The 17156-nt window shown below is 42.3% G+C and overlaps 2 protein-coding genes across 2 annotated transcripts; both read right to left on the bottom strand.

Annotated features, from left to right (window-relative positions):
• Positions 1 to 11081: 11081 nt before the first annotated feature.
• LOC125540745 (probable WRKY transcription factor 62) lies at positions 11082 to 12066 on the bottom strand. Its single transcript, XM_048704318.1, has 3 exons — positions 11729 to 12066; positions 11485 to 11595; positions 11082 to 11307 (listed from the first exon to the last, which is right to left on the bottom strand). Exons 1-3 carry the CDS (start codon positions 12064 to 12066, stop codon positions 11082 to 11084), a joined length of 675 nt encoding a protein of 224 aa, XP_048560275.1.
• A 2921-nt stretch (positions 12067 to 14987) lies between these two features.
• On the bottom strand, positions 14988 to 16771 carry LOC125540743 (WRKY transcription factor 72A-like). The gene is made up of 3 exons (XM_048704316.1): positions 16431 to 16771; positions 16134 to 16244; positions 14988 to 15300 (listed from the first exon to the last, which is right to left on the bottom strand). Exons 1-3 carry the CDS (start codon positions 16769 to 16771, stop codon positions 14988 to 14990), a joined length of 765 nt encoding a protein of 254 aa, XP_048560273.1.
• Positions 16772 to 17156: the final 385 nt, after the last annotated feature.

Raw genomic sequence — 17156 nt, forward strand, 5'->3', positions numbered from 1 at the left:
TAACTGGATAGTGAGTGTTTGAATTCAAAATTTTCAAAATATTGGAGATATTCTGCTCGGTATGAGTGTTTCTCGAGGGGCGACGGTAAACGCGGTAACCGTGCGAGATCGCGAAATTTCGCTCGGTACCCAAAACGCTGATATATGCCCATGCGGCTCAAGCAATATAACATGGATTTCACAAAATCCCTCTCCTTTCTAACATGGTATCAGCCTAACCGATCCAAACCCTAGCCGCCGTCCGTCGCTTCCGCACCCGCACCTCCCCCGGGGCGGTCGGCCTTCATGACCGCTGCCGGGGGCCGCGCCGCCTGTACCTAGGGCTCGTCCGCTGGTCGTGTTGACCGGCTGCCCTTAGAGTCTTTTTCCCGATCCCTTGATCAGGGGTTTTCTCTCTCTTGCCGATCGTCTTGATCGGTGTTTTTTTTAGAGAAGTGCATATTACACCCCTCAACTCTAGCCCTAGCCTAATATACACCCCTCAACTCCAATACCATCTACATTACACCCCCTAACTCTTAAAACCAGGCGGAATTCAACCCTCCCCTCCCAGTTGACCGGTTTTGACATGTTGACTGGGTGAACATTAACAAAAAAAATCAAAAAATATTTTGGGTTTTCCAATGGGTGAACAGTAAATTCAAAAAAAAAGTTGGAAATAAAATTCAACAAGCAGTTTCGATTTTTTACCGGGTGAATAGTAAATTCCAACAAATATTTTTTTTTCAAAAAAACCGAATTATTTTTGCGTGGACGATTTTTCAGCGCGTGATGTATGTGACAATTTTCAGCTTGTTTGGACATTTCATTGGTCTCTCAACAAAAAAATATATCAGCCCCCGAACAGTACACGAACTGTTAACTATTTCATGCAAATATAATTCAGAAATTTTTGTTTTCTTATTTTTTTCTTAAAATTTACTGTTCACCCAGACAAAAAATCAACATTTTTAAAAAATCCAAATTATTTTTAAATTTTTAAAATTTTACTGTTCAGCTGGTGAAAAAACGAAATTATTATTTTTTAAATTTTTTTATTTCTTTTGAATTTACTGTTCACCCAGTCAACTGGTCAAAACCGGTCAACGGGGAGGGGAGGGTTGAATTCCGCCTGATTTTGAAAGTTGGGGGTATAAACTAGATGGTATTAGAGTTGGGGTTGTATATTAGACTAGGGCTAAAATTGAGGAGGTGTAATATGCACTTCTCTTTTTTTTTTTTTTGCTTTTCGATCCATGATCGATTTGCGTCGCCCGCGGTCGTTCGTCGTCTACAACGCACCTCTACTTCATTATTGGCGTTGACTCCATCTACATCTTCGTGGGTCATGAGACGGCAGCTTGCGTACTCTTGCGCCGGATCGCTGGCCCGCACCATGTGGCCGCCGCTACTCATGCGGCTGCTCGCACGATTCTGCTGGCCGTCGTCTCCGGTCGCCTACGCCCAGGATCACTCAAGCGCTGACGTGCCCAACGTAGGTGAGATCGATTTCTCATGCGTCTCCGCTGCGTCGTTGGCTGCTCAAGTTCCACATACGGCTGCTCTTTTCGGATGATGTATCCCGTGTGGGCTGCTTGTTTACATGTACGATCAGCCTTCGTGTCTTCTGTGCATAACTGCATATACGATCAGTTTTCATGCACCACACATCGTCGGTTGCGTGCTCATGGATACTCCGGCTGCACAGACGCACGCCGCTGGTGCCCTGTAGTCGCGGGCGCCTTCTGCCTTCTCCGGCTCCGAAGCACGTCGCCGGCATTGAAGCAACGCGCCGGCCGAGAGACGGAGAGAGCGCTGTTCGCGTCGCTTCCTGGTGCAAGCAACTATCGCGCGTTCAAACGACACAACGGCCTCCTAGCATCAACAGAACTTGCTATGATTATGCTTCTTCCTGAAAGTATTTAATTAGTACGGGTTGCTGTGTTAATTATGGTAAAACTACTCCTGTATTAGTCACTTACATCAATTTGTACAATAGGTTCATGGATGCAAGCTTAAGCGTCTTGGTTGGCTGGTTTGCAAAGCGTGTTGCAGGGTCACTTCCATAGTTGAAAGTTTCTGCCAAAAGGGAAATGATATGTGATGTCCAGTGGTGGTGGCAGGTGAAATGTTCGAAACAGTCAAGTATTGATTTCACGCCACTCGTCACTAGACATGACACGAGACAAACTTGTCCACTTATGTCTCTTTCGATAAGTCACTTTATACAGTCTCATATTCAAGTCTTTGATCAAGGAAAATAATAACACGACTTCAATAGAGAAGTACGATTGACAGTCACAGTATTATTGGGTGAGTCCTCTTAGAAGTTTCAGTTATACATGGCTTCACCTAGCTTTTGCAATTGATCCATTACAGTCCCGTATTCCTCAACAAGAACAAAGGCCAGGGGGTTCTCAAACACGCACACATGGAGGTAATTTTCTCTTCTGTTATGGGTGAGCTTGCCAGTAGATCCGTATCTTCCCTGGTTAACAGATACCTGAAGCAGATGGCGGCGCCAACCGAGCAGGAGAGGCTTCACAGCCTGCAACGGCTGCTACTGCAGGCTCATGTTGTCGTCGAGGAGGCAGATGACCGGCTCATCATCAACCAGGCCATGCTGCATCAAATCAGCATACTGGAAAAGGAGATGTACAGGGGGTATTATACCCTCAATATCTTCAGTTGCCGACCTATGGAGGTGGCAGGACAAAAGATCATGAAGTCATTTACGCCTTTTCACCATCTAAGTTCAACCCTGCCAAGCGTGTATGTTTCTGCAGTGGCAGCAGTGAAGGTGCAGCACAAGCCGAGCTGTTGGAGCAAGTTCTTGGCGACGTAAGGGACACCATGGAAGATGTGAGCGAGTTCGTCATGTTTCTAAAGAGCTGCCCGCGTTTGCACCGCCAGCCGTACAACATGTATCTGCTGCTGGACAAGTGCATGTTCGGACGCCAAATGGAGATGAAACTTGTGATGAACTTCCTGTTGCAAGCAGAGATTGCTCCGGGTGCCACTGTGATTTTCTGCCTGTCCTGCTGATCGTCGGTCCCGGAAATGTTGGAAAAAGCACCCTGATCGAGCATGTGTGTGACGATGAAACGGTGCGCTACAGCTTCTCTAAAATTTTGCTTTTCAATGGAGACCTTAAGAGATGGAGGTAGAATCAAGAATCAAAACCGTGGGATGGGTGGTATTATCATTGAGCTAATTCTGCATATCAATGCGCCTGTATGAATGAGGTTGTCAGCTGCGAAAAGCTGCATCGTGAGTGGAAGAAAGATGATAACCGTGAACCGTTTCCAACAAGATCACAAGCTTTGGAACCACAAACCCCTCAGGTTACAGTTTCCTTACTCAAGAAGCATAATGGTAGTTCTTCAAGGTGCATGCTTTTGGGAGCACGAGAGCGGAGTACCACCCAAAGCTCGCATCAATGGCCATGGACATGGCCAGGCTGACGAATGGCTACTTCATGGGTGCAATCATGTTCAGTGAAATTGTGTTACATACATCTATTTATTTTTGTTTTTTAATAATCACTTAATTTGGACATATAAATGAAAAGTTATTGATATTTAAATGATGCAGAGATCACTAGCACCGTGTGCATATGTGTGCACACTACTTGTAACATGGTCACTAGCAGAGTGTGTATATGTGTGCATGCTGCTTGTGAGTTTTACGATTTTTTTTTTTAAAAAATGAGCGGAATGGAATGGTCCGTTTACTAGCAGCATGGGCATATGTGTGCAAGCTGCTAGTAATATCTGGCAGGACCATTTCTGGGCTTTTGGGACTCTTCTTACTAGTAGTTACGTGCCTATTGGCCCGCATGCTCCTAGTTAGTTTTTGTTAGCAGCGTGCCTTTTTTTGTTCATGCTGCTGACCAGTTACCAGCAGCGTTGTTCCGGTTCTGTCCTACAAGGGGTCATGTGCACTAGTGACAGCCAAACCGACCACTACTAGACTATTTTGCCGTAGTGTTAGCATGAGGGGAATACTTCGGTTGGTGTTTTGGAGGGAGAAACACTTCTCCTTTAAAAATAAAGATATATGAAAACATGTATTAGCCTTATAAAAAAAGGCTTATAAAAAAGGCACCACTGCCAAAGAGCATGCACTCAGGAGACTTGACAGGTCACACACTCAATAATTGTGTATTGAGTTAAACTTAAAAAAAATCACGTAAAAGACATGTATTACTCATTGGGAAGGATTACAATTCCGAGAGATAGAGGTATACTCTCGACTTCCGAAATATCTGTCAAGTTAGTGGCTAGATTTATACACTCCATACTTGTGCTTCTTTATATTTCTAAGACATTGTGGGAAAACACATACAAATTATGCATAACTTAAGGACATAAATTGATTTTGAAAATTGAAATAATGTAATACTTTTGCTTGCTTAGATAGGGTAAATCCATTGATACAAATTCTTATAAATATCCATAACAAAATCGGAAACAAAAATCATATTTTCGCCACACAATAGAAGTTGAGTTTAGGAAAAAAATAATTAAGATAAAAATGTGTGTTTATTCATAAATGTTATTCAATTGTTAAATTTTCTTCTTGTCATACAAAAATATAATACACCGAAATGTATGAAAAGATGTATTGATATAACAACGAGATTTATGAGGAAGTAAAATAGTTTATTATAAATATAGAACGGTTAACTTTAATTCCATAAAGATGGGCCAATGGACTCTTGAAAGCTTCTGAAATCTTGACCATCTCAACCAATGCAACCCTAACTCCTAACTTAGCTACTCTGTGGTTTGTAAGTATTTGGCCCGCCACCGCGGCGTGGCTGGACATCCACATTGCTTTGCTTGAGCGCCTCTTTCGCTAGTGCAGTGGCTACCTCCTTCTATACGGCTCCCTGCAGGTTCTCCTTAAACATGTTCTCTAGTTCTATGGTTCTTTATCGGATCAGAGAGTCAGCATCCTTGATGTGTTGGGTCCTAGAATGTGACGTGACCAGGTTGATCATACCGAAAGTGACGGTTGTGCCAGCAAATAGGATCATGAAAGCTACCTTCCGAACAGCCCGCTTCACGTTGATTAGGTACTGGACCTAATACTTCTCAACCTGGTGAGATCAGTGTCCAGGTCCGAGAAACTCAAGGCCGCAGACAAACACTTCAAGGCTAGGACAGCAGAGCTAGAAAGGAGCTTGAAGGCCGACCTCAAAAGCACCGTGAAGCATGCAGCAAATCTTTCCTTGCCTCATAACGCGCTCGAGGCCAGTAATGCTAATAACCAGCTTTCTTCAGGCAGCGGTGACACCTGTCGTGCCATCGCCCCCCCCCCCCCTAGTAACTTAGGAAAACAATCATTCTGTTAGAGCAGGCTTGCAAGTTAAGCTGGCAGGTATGGGTGATGTGAAGGCGCAAGTGGATGTATCTTTGTTTATTTTGCCTATCTTTTCCAGTGTGTGACTATTTTTTGCATAAAAGACCTCTATTCATGTAGGAATAGTTGTACAATCGCATCCCATCAAGCTAACTAGATTATTTGGGGGCTCCTACAACCACAAGTCGGTTCATAGTTCCACTTTCCACATATAAGCCAAGCATCTGTAGTCCTAATATGTAATGGACACAAAAGCTCCCTCCTTCATCACCTCCTTTATCTTATTCACCAGGTGGCCTAAGTATGACTGATTCTTATCTTGGCCATTTAGCATCTTTACTAACTTGGCACAGTCAAATTGTATGACTAAGTGGCAATGATGTGTGCTCTAGGGCCATTTTGATTCCTTCTCTCGCTGCTATACATTCTGCTTCTAACACATCCGTGCAATGAGGAATATACCACCATGCCGATGCAATATGATTCCCATTATTGTCCCTTACCACCATTGCTGCTCCGGCCGAGTTTTGTATGTGCTAAAAGACCCATCCAACGAGACGGCGAACCAGCCCACTGGAGGAGGAGGCCATGGAACTGGCTCCTGAGCACGAGTCACCCTTCTCTCCAGTGCGCCTTACGCTTACACTTCTTTTCCCCGTTAGCACTTCATTACCCGACTCACTTATAATCTGCTCCAAGGACAACACATAGCTTTGTAGAAATGCCTCGGTCGCCTCCACTGGAACTTGTTTTTTTTCATGCAGGACGTCATTCCGCATCTGCCAAATCCGCCATACAATCATAACCACTCTCGCCCTCTCCTTTTCAGATAAAGTTACAAGCAAATCAAAGAGACACTGACCTCTAGTGTTTACTATTGATTCTTTCACTGGAATAGACCACACCTCCCCCATAGCATACCAAACCGTGTCAGTACTAGGACAAGCTACCACTGTATGGAAGCTGTCCTAGGCCACCCGTCCACAGCTCCAGATGTATTTTTTTAACCTGTGTGTTGGTGATCCTTCCTGTAACAATTTCCAAGCACAAATCTTCATCTAGTGCGGCGCATCAATTTCCATAACATACACTAAACCTCTATTTTTCTTGAACAATCTCGTAACATTTTTTGTGGCCCCTCTGCAATTTTTCTGTAACAATAATTCTGTAACATCAAGGTGGTACGCACTCTTTACTGAGAACCTTCCATCTTCTTCGAAGTGACATGCAAGAAAGTCCTCATCTAACCTGCGAGACCCTTTATTTTTACAATTTCTTGAACATCTGACCGGATCATATATTCTTTCAGTCTTGATTCATTCCATGAGTCATCCGGAAGAAGGAACACATGCACACGACCTGCAATTACCATGATCCCCAAGTGGCTGACGGGATCCTCCTCACGGTATCCAAGGGTCTCTCCATAACCTAATGCTTCTGCCATTGCCAATTCTCCACATCACTCCTTTTTGCAACAGCTCCAACCCGTGCTCAATTTCTTTCCATATAGGTGGCACATTACCAGAAAAAAATAGTATCCTGCAAAATGCTTCGTCTATAATATCTTACTTTTAGCAATCTTGCACATAAACTGTCTAGTCTATCAATCAATCACCATGCCTGGCTTGCCATGTTCACGCCCGAGCTCATCGCTGTTCGTTATGGCGGGCCGTGTCGGCAAGGACGATTTCCGGGTCAACTCTCTCGACGAAGAGATCGCGTCACTGACATGTTGGCATGTGTTGGTCGTCGTTGCCGAGAAGGACACCTTGCGTGACCGCAGGCAGCGGCTGTCGGCTGGCATGCACGACTGCTGCCCGTGGGCCGACGATGAGAAGGCGGTGTCATTGGGCAAGGGACAAGAGCATCAAAGACTAGTACTAGTTGCTTACGCCTGTGACTCATGATTCACGACTACTAGTTGCTTACACATTGGGCAGGGGACAAGAGCATCCATATGGGTTATCTTTGGGTCATGCTATCATTAGGCATATCAAGATCAACACGAGGTTCTTGTTATCTGCAACAATGGCTCCGGGCACTTGTGTTTCTCACAACTTCATCTAGTGCATGAAGCATGATGGTCTACAACCCTACATACATGCATCCAGGATTACGGTTGTGCATGCTCCAGTATAAGTGCAATAATTGTTTTTAAAGGGAAGGTACATAAAAAGTTATACCGAGAGCCCTATCCACCAGACCACCTGCTTTGGGTCAAAGAAATGTATGTTGTGTTTTTCTTTTTGCAGGGTGTGTGTTCTTCTTTCTTAGAAAGTATGTATGTACAAGATCGATGTATGTGTAATCTACAATTAGTGCATTGTCATATATCGAGTTTATACAAATTTTGTACACTAGTCCTCAACCTGTGCACTGGTACACCTACCATGGACATGCAACTGGCATGCATTTTTTAAGGAAAAAACAAAATGCAGCTATCCCCCAACCTTTGTGGCATGCAATAAGTGGATTGGCATCTGTTTTTTTTTTGCGGGGTGAAAGTAATTTATTCCATAGTCACGGGGTTACAATCGAGAGGCAGAAGCTCCTCAATACATGGCGGTCCTAATTGAAGCCATACTGCAGTGCAACTCTCAGTGTGACTATATGACACCAGTCGATCAGCTACCCTATTCTGTTCCCGTTTAATTTTCATGGGAATAAAAAATCTCAAAGTCATGAGGTGCTTGATCTCAAAGACAAGATGGCCATAAGTTGATCGTACCAATCCCTCTCCGTACAAAGTAGCAAGTGCCTCAGACGAATCCGATTGTACAATCATTGGTCCTTTCGTATGTTGTAATGCTAGTGCCATGCCTTGCATTAACGCATGAATTTCAGCCTCCAAAGCATCATTGTAGTTGAATGAAAACCTATACGCAGCAAATATAACACTTCCATCAGGCCTTCCTAGAATCATACGAGCCGCCGCTGTCCCATCCGCTGCTAAAAATGCCCCCATCAACTGACAAGGCCACCTGTCCAGCCTGTGGTGGCAGCCATCTTAGCGCAGGCTCGGCCTTCTTCATTTCCTTCACTAGTCCAATATCATCTACCTCCCACACTTATTTGCACACAGTCAGTGGATGTGCAACTGGGGATGATATTTTGGGGAAAAAATGCAATTATCATCGCACCCATTTGTTGCATGCAGCCGGCCGATGTGCAACTCGCGGTGTATATTCTAAGTGAAAAATCCAAATGGGTTTGATATTTTTGAAAAACAAAATAAAATGCAGCAGCAGCCATGAGCAGCACGTCATGAAAACGTTAATAAACAAAGATAAAATTGAAGACAAAAAAATGTTATCCAGTTGCACTCACAATATTTCTGCAACTATGGTCTTCAAAATATGGAACTCCTCTGTAGAGATATTGTGGCCCTTAAAAAAACAAAATTACATTGGCAGTGCATAATTTAAATTTACACCAATGAGGAGAGAGGAATCATGTTTCATAACAAAAACATAAGTTTTACTTAAGTCGAGATTAAAATTAAAAAAATGAACAATTACAGAAAAAACTAGGAAAAGTTTTAGTGAACTGTTGTGTCCTGGCATAGAAGCCCCTGTAAATAATAAACAAAACTTGCATCAATATAAGCATGAGATCAACACTTCTAAAGGACAATTGAGGAATAGGTCATATGCAAAATAACAAATTTGATAACTAAAACTACGTATAATAAAAAAATGCAGGGATTGGACCCGATACTACTTATTTTTCAACAGAACCACACTGATGGATAGGAAAACATATGAATGACCACTGAGAACAAAACCTAAAAATCCAACAAATCAATAAGCATATATTACCCCACTCATTCTAAATTATTATAAGTTTTATTATAGTCAAAGTTTTCTGAGTTTGACCAAGTTCTAGGGGGGATAATCAGCATCTTCATATCAACAAAATACACTGTGCAAACATATTTTATGATAGATCTAGTAATGTTGATTAAGAGTTATAGATATGAACAATACAACAATGTATTCTGCACATACGTAGGAATGAAGGATGAAGATCATTGCCACACAGCCAGATAAACACATCTAATCTCAAAATCAAATCTTCTTAATCAGGATCTTCCAAGCACTGTCACTTTTGGTAAACATGGTCATTTGTCTTGCCTCTTGTTGCTAGAAAGGAAATACAATTAAAAAGGAGAAATGCTAAAACATACGAAAAGAACTCAGGACATAACATTAGAACCACTCGAAAAAGAGGCCCGTAGAAGAGGCACTATAGCCAGAAATACATTTCCAATCCAGACTTGACCAACGAACATACAAAGCCCACTCCCTTGTTGGACCAAAAATATATGGGAGACAAATAATATACAACAACAACTCCTGGGCCAACAAAGAAACCTGCTGACCCTCTTACATAGACAAGAGATCCAAAAAAACATAGACAAGAAACAATGAGTAAGATTAACTCCTACACGGGTCTTGATGTTCTAGATCGAGTGATTATATATATGACTAGGATTTAACTATTTCTCAGGTGATTAAGAATGGGCAAAGCCATTTTAGATCTTGTCAGCTCCTCACAACAAAATATATGCGATTCTAGTGTAACAAAAGGTGCAAGTGCAATACTAAGAAAAACATACAACCACGAAAAAAAATTCACACAATATCTATAATAATATGAATCTTAAGTTTCAGTTTAAGGTAAATGTACATACCAATTTTTTGTATACTATGTAAAAATACACATTTAATTCAAAGCTAGATAGCAAAAGCGATTGCACAATATGTTAGTACTGAATCATGAAATGAATATGGTAGTTTGAGTTAGGTCCATAAGTTGATCTCCTCATGCCACAATACCTGTTACACTTTGTATGGACTCTGAGAAATGTATTACATTACATACGGTAATGTACGAAAATTGAAGTACAAAAAAAAGGAATAAAAGCCCACAGTAGAAGGAAGATGTGCTTCTTGAAACATTTAAAATCTAGTCGTTAGTAGTTCCCGATTGTCGTGCTGGGGGGGGGGGAGGAGTAACATGATTAACAAATTGCGGCTGAAAAGTCCCCAAAAGAGGAAAAACGGAAACCAGGTAAGCATTGTTTCTTTAAATGTTAGGAGCTACTAGCCTTTGATTTTTTTTAAACATGAAATAGCCCCATATTTCATACTGAAATGAAATTGATAAACACACCTAGGATTCAAGAAAAAAAATCATGGATGAAGAAAAAGGGAAAGCCATCAGGAGATAACACCCCCACAGGGCCCAGCATCGCACATCATAGCACATCCACACAGATCGCAACCTCCGGGAAGATTAGACCAACATCATACACTTGTACGCATCCACATTGTTTTCTCTGTGGCCCTTGTTTCTAAGGTCTAGAGCAACATCATGGCGAGTGAGAAGCTTGTAACTAAAATCACTACTGAACGATCCACATGGAACTTACTGTCGAAACATGTGCCATACTAATTCTTTACAAATTGCCCATAAACTTTATTGATAGATTTTGTTACAATTTATATCAACACAAAATATGGGCTTCTGCATGTCTAACCACACATACAATTAAATGTAAAAAGGTCTTCCGCCCATCTCCGAGACGTTTGTAAACCAGGCATGATTATCAAGTTATCCAAATTCACCACCAAAAATGTACTCTAGTAAATGATGTTCCAATTAAGCTCAGGGTTGTCAAGCACCTCTATTAGAGCCGGCACGTCCACATCTCCTTGGTCGAACTTGTGAAATTATGTTACTGATCCCACCATTTTCTCATTTCGAATTAGGTCCATATGAGGGTCATTCTTCGCGCCATTTGTAGTGTTGTCATCGCTGCAAGTGTGATGACCTAAGTACACAACATTGTACTTTGCATCTTCCTCTTCATAGTTAAGAGATGTGTTTTGATCCTGTTGCTGAATTGTCTTGGTTGCTGCGCAATTCCGTTCTGTGTAGGCGCATCTATAGTAGCTCCTGCTTAATTACAAGTTTGGTAGGTGAGCAATTCGGTCCTGTGTAAGTGCATCTGTAGTATCACATGTGATGATTTACGAGAACCATCTCAAATAAGGGGAATGTAGGTTTTGGTAGTAGTAATGTGAAGATATGATTGAATGAATTGCTTAGTGATATAGTAGTATATATAGACACCTAGCATGTTCCCTGTCGTTTATGTTTTTCTGCCCATATTTTCTCCAATGATGGCCATCATAATGTGGAACAACTGTTACAAGTGATCTTGATCGCCTGTCGTTGTTTCTCCTACACGATGCATGCATGCATGCATGCATGCATACATACATACATACATACATACATACATACATACATACATAAGTGGCAATTAACTGGCCAGATATAGGTCCAATTTGAATTTTATTCGATAAGTGCAAACCTTCTCTTCTGACCAATGTTGCTGATCATAGGCTTCTCCTCTTGTCCCTCGCCGGGGTTGGGCGAAATTACGTAAACGTTGGCGAGGTCGAAGGGTGCCGTCGCCGATCTATGACGGTCTGCTTGGGTACTAATCCCCTGGAGCCTGGACATGACGACAGCGATGTAGTTGATCACATTGTCGAAGAGGCCGATCGCGAGGTCGGCCGACCTGCCGTCCACGTAGCGAAGCGCAGGCAGGATCAGCGCACGGAGCTGCAGCAGAAGCTCTTGCTGCCGGCTGAGCAACGTGTCCATCTCGGAGCTGCCATTGACAACAATCGTGGTGCTGCTCTTCATCTTGTTACCCAAGAATGCATATGCGGATCTGCGCGTGCCCTCCTTATGTAGTATGGGCCATGCACGGACGCACTTGCTAGTTAAATATGTACCACGGTATGTACGTGCCAATGGCTATGGGCGGAGGACCGCAGGTCCGTCTATAAGAAAGAGCAGTGCACGAACATGTTTGACTCGCCGGTCGTCCGGGGTTGTTGCTCCCCTGTGATCCAAAAGGAAAGATCAAAAGAGTCAAAGACCACCTCCAATTAATCTGCATGCAATCATTAATTCATGCATGCAGATTGAAGCTACTATTTAATTGTCTGTTTGAAAGTGCTTGCATGCAATGACCGGGAGAGTGACATATACGCGGAATGAACACGTACTCATGTGCAATTATTCGTTCATGCATGCACGAAGCAATGTATGTAATCCACCAACCAGGTGTTTTACATAGCATAGGTGTACACCTAACGTACGGTCATATTCAAATTGCACGCGTGTTGAGCAGGGACTGACGTACATGTCGAGCGGGAGAGCGACGTGAAAACTGAAAAGTAAGCAATCCAAACTATTTGAAAATAGTTCAAAACCAAATCGTATATAGGCCGAATACTATGAACCTTGACAAGTCCAAAGAGGAATACAATATACCAGTTGAGGAAACCACATGGTCTTGGGAGGGTTTACTTAATCTGGGGGCTTTTAAGCAGGTGGCGGCCTAGCAATTTCATTTTCCACGTGTAGTACCCTAGCTATAGCTAGCATTTGTTTATGCAAGTGGGTACTATATATAGCTGCCACAACATTGTCGTATACTGCCGCCCGGTAGCAAAGCTTCCTCTTAGGCTGCCTCTAGTGGGTATTATCATAACTTAGTATATGATATTTGTGTATGATACTACCTCTGTAATGCATATATTAGTAATATATATGACCTTATTTATTGTCATGCATGACGCATAATAGGATATCATTTATTATGATACAGTATTATGATATGATACTTAACCCTCTCTTTCTTCATTTAGTTTTATGTTACCTCATCTAAATTGCCTAGTACCTAGTATGATACCCTCATTACGACCAGCCTTATGCATAATGAATAGTAGAGTAAGATAGCCTTATAAATGAGCTTTTGGAGGTGATCGGTAGGGGCCAAGCAATGATTAAACATAATATTACTTGTCAAGAGTAAGATGGCCTTATAAATGAGCTTTTGGAGGTGATCGGTGGGAGCCAAGTAATGATTAAACATAATATTACTTATCAATTACATACTACATACATCTGCCAATCACCGCCTCCAGATAGGAAAACAAAAGGTGCTAGGGTTTTCTCCTAAAGGCCGTTGATTCCCCTCGCATCTACCAGCATCGCGTGGGGAACATCGGGTTGGGTTGTCTCTATAGTCTTGGTTTCCCTAGCTAGCTTTAGTTGGAGTAAGTCTAAGTGTGCGGCTATGATGGTCACACGATGACACTATCGGCGACAAGAAATAAGTCGTGCATGTCAGGCGCATGAGTGGCCGGTTGGCGGGTCATTGAGTGGCGGAGGAGTACCAACGCAAGCTCTGGCACCACCACTACTTCGAGCATTGTAACTACATGGTACTCGGCAACGATAACACCAACAATCTCAGCCTAGGGGATGCGGAGGCCGATGCCGACAAGGCGCCGGATGGAGAACTCGTCAACATCTCATTGGACGATGGTGAGGCGTAGAGCACCCTGGTTGAACATTTGTGTGACGGTGAAAGGGTGCGCAACAAAAGGAAAGTTATGCTACCAAAAAGCGCAAGTGCAATATATTAAGAAGAAGAAAAGAGAATCACGGAAAAAATCGCATAAGGTCTATAATAATTAGAATCGAAGTATTAAGTTTAAAGTTTAAGCTAAATGTACATACCTAGTTTTTACTACATCCTATGTAAATACAAAGAGAAATTAAATTAGATTTTGTGTATGAAGACAAATACACATTTAATTCTAACAAAAGAAATTGCCTGATGTTAGTAGTGAATCTGCACCAAGCTAAACTATGAATCGTCAAACGAATATGGTAGTCTGAGTTAGATTCATAAGTTGATCTCCTTGCGCTACAGTATACCTATTACATTTTTTGGACTCTACAAGGCATATTACATTACGCAAGGTAATGTACGGAAATTGAGGTCCAAGAAAATACAAGAAAAAGAAATAAAAGCCTGCAACAGAAGGAAGATAGCCTTCCTGAAACATTTAGAATCTACTCATTCATATCCGATTGTCGAAGGTGGCGGCCTGGGGAGGGGGGGGGGGTGACTTACAACTCATTGTGGCTGAAAAGCGTGCAAAAGGAGGGGGGAGCGAAAATCCAGCAAATATTGCTTCTTTAAACGTTAGGGGTAACTAGCCCCTGATTTTTTTAACATTAACTAGCCCCTGATTTCATACTGAAATGAAACTGAAAAAACACACCTGGGTTTCGAGAAAAATTTTCTTGTGCAAGATGAAAAAAAGGGAAAACCACCAGGAGAGGACACCGCCACATGGCCCAGTCTCGCACAATATGGCACATCCACACAGATCGCAACCTCCGGGAAGATTAGACCAACGTCATACAATTGCCCCCCTTTGCACTGTTGTTTGTGTGGCACTTGTTTGTAAAGTATAGAGCAACATCATGTCCAGCGAGAAGCATGGAAAATCACGGCTGAACGATCCAAGTGGAACTTACTGTCGAAACATGTGTCATTACTATATTTTCCTAATTGCCCATATACTTTATTGATAGATTCTGTTACAATTTATCATTTTATATCAACAAATTATGTGCTTCTGCATGTCTAGCTGCACATACATTTAAATGTAAAAGAGGACATCTGCTCATTTCCGAGACATTTGTAAACTAGGCATGATTATCAACTTATCCAAATTCAACAAAAAAAAAGTACTCTATCAAATGATGTCCCAGTTCAGCTCAGGATTGTCAAGCACCTCTATTAGAGCTGGCATGTCCACGTCTCCTGGGTCGAACTTTTGTAATTCTGTTACTGCTCCCGCCATTTTGCCATTTTGAATTAGGTCCATGCCAGGGTCATTCTTCGCGCCATTTCTAGTGTTGCCATCGCAGCAAGTGTGATGACCGTAGTACACAACAATGTACTTTGCAGTTTCCTCTTCACAATTAATAGTTACGTTATGATCCTGTTGCCTAATTGTCTTGGTTGCTGGGCAATTCTGTTCTGTGTAGGCGCATCTATAGTAGCTCCTGCTTAATGACAAGTTTGCTTAGTTATGCATTATAATGAGAAATTGATTGCTGAATAACCTGTAAATAGAACTACCACTATGATTATCAATAGTCACGGATTCAAAACAGACAGAAAAAAAATGCATTCGAATGTTTTGGACCAGGTCATCAATAGGGGGTCATGCCACATAAGATAATGTTTGGTCATCAATAGGCGCGCGCGCGCCCACACACACACACACACACAGACACACACACACACTCCCTCCATCCACGAATAAGTGTACATCTAGGTTTTGTCCTAAGTCAAAGTTTCAAAACTTTGACCAACTTTATAGGGAAAAGTAGCAGCATTTACGGCACTATATTAGTATGGCTAGATTCATTTTGAAATTTTCTTTCATAATATATCAATTTAACGTCATACATGCTATCGCTCTTTTATATAAAGTTAGTCATACTTTTAAAACTTTGATTTAGAACAAAAACTAGATGTACATTTATTTGCAGACGGAGGGAGTGTCCTTTTGGTGATTGCCTCATATGCATTTTTCATAACAGAGAACCATCTTGAGAGGTCTCACATGTGATGATTTCCGAGAACGATCTCGAATAAAGGGATTAGAATGTACTCCCTCCGTTCCTAAGTATAAGCCCTTTTAGAGATTTCATTACGGACTATATGAATCAAAATGAGTGAATTTACACTCTAAAATGCGCCTATATATATCCGTATGTAGTCCATATTGGAAGCTCTAAAATGTCTTATATTTAGAAACTGAGGGAGTAGGTTTTTGCAGTATTAATGTGAGGATATGCTTGAATGAATTGCTTAGTGGTAATATAGATACCTGGCATGTTCCCTCCCGTTGATGTTCTTCTGCCCATATTTTCTCCAATGATGGCCATCATAATGTGGAACAACTGTTATAAGAGATCTTGATCGCTTGTCGTTGTTTCTCCTGCACGATGCATACATACATATATAAGTGGCAACTAATTGGTGAGATACCTGAAATGCAAACATATATCAAGGAAAAGGTAACAACAACGTGCTACTAAGGATCATCCAATTTGAATGAAGACAAAAACATATTAATCAATTCGCAAAAAAAAGTAATCAAGATTTGTATTGGAAGAATTTGAACCTTCTCTTCTGACCAACATTGCTGATCATAGGCTTCACCTCTTGTCCTTCGCCGGCGTTGGGTGTAATTACGTCAACGCCTGCGAGGTCGAAGGCCGTCGGCGGTCGACAACCGTCTGCTTGGGTATTGAACCCCTGAAGTCTAGACACGACGCCGGTGATGCAGTCAATCACATCGTCGAAGAGACCAATGGCAAGGTCGGCCGACCTACCGTCTGCGTCGCGAAGCGCCACCAGGATGAGCGCGCGGAGTTGTGTCAGAAGCTCCTGCTGCCGCCTGAGTAAGAACAATGCGTCCATCTCGGAGCCGCCATTGACGACCATTGTGCGGCTACTCTTCATCTTGTTATCCAAGAAAGTATATGGGAATCTGCGGGTGCCCTCCTTATGTAGTACTAGGGGTCATGCATACACGGACGCACTTGCTAGTTAAATATGGTGCCTTTCCCCCGCAAAAAAATAAATTATGGTGCCTTTACGTACAGGGGCTCTGTACCACGGTATGTACGTGCCCATGGTCCGTCTGATCTAAAAGAAAAGAAAGAGCATGCAGTGTGAGACGTCTGAGAGAGCACGAGGAGAGGTACCAGACGTTTGACTGGCCGTCCGTCCGGGGTCGTTGCTTGCTCGACTGATGGAAGAGGAAAGAATAAAAGAGCCAAAAGATCACCTCCAATCTGCATGCATGCAATCATTCATGCATGGTGCATGCATCCATCAGAGGGGT

Source organism: Triticum urartu, chromosome 2 (assembly GCF_003073215.2).
Source record: "Triticum urartu cultivar G1812 chromosome 2, Tu2.1, whole genome shotgun sequence".
Classification (NCBI taxonomy): domain Eukaryota; kingdom Viridiplantae; phylum Streptophyta; class Magnoliopsida; order Poales; family Poaceae; genus Triticum; species Triticum urartu.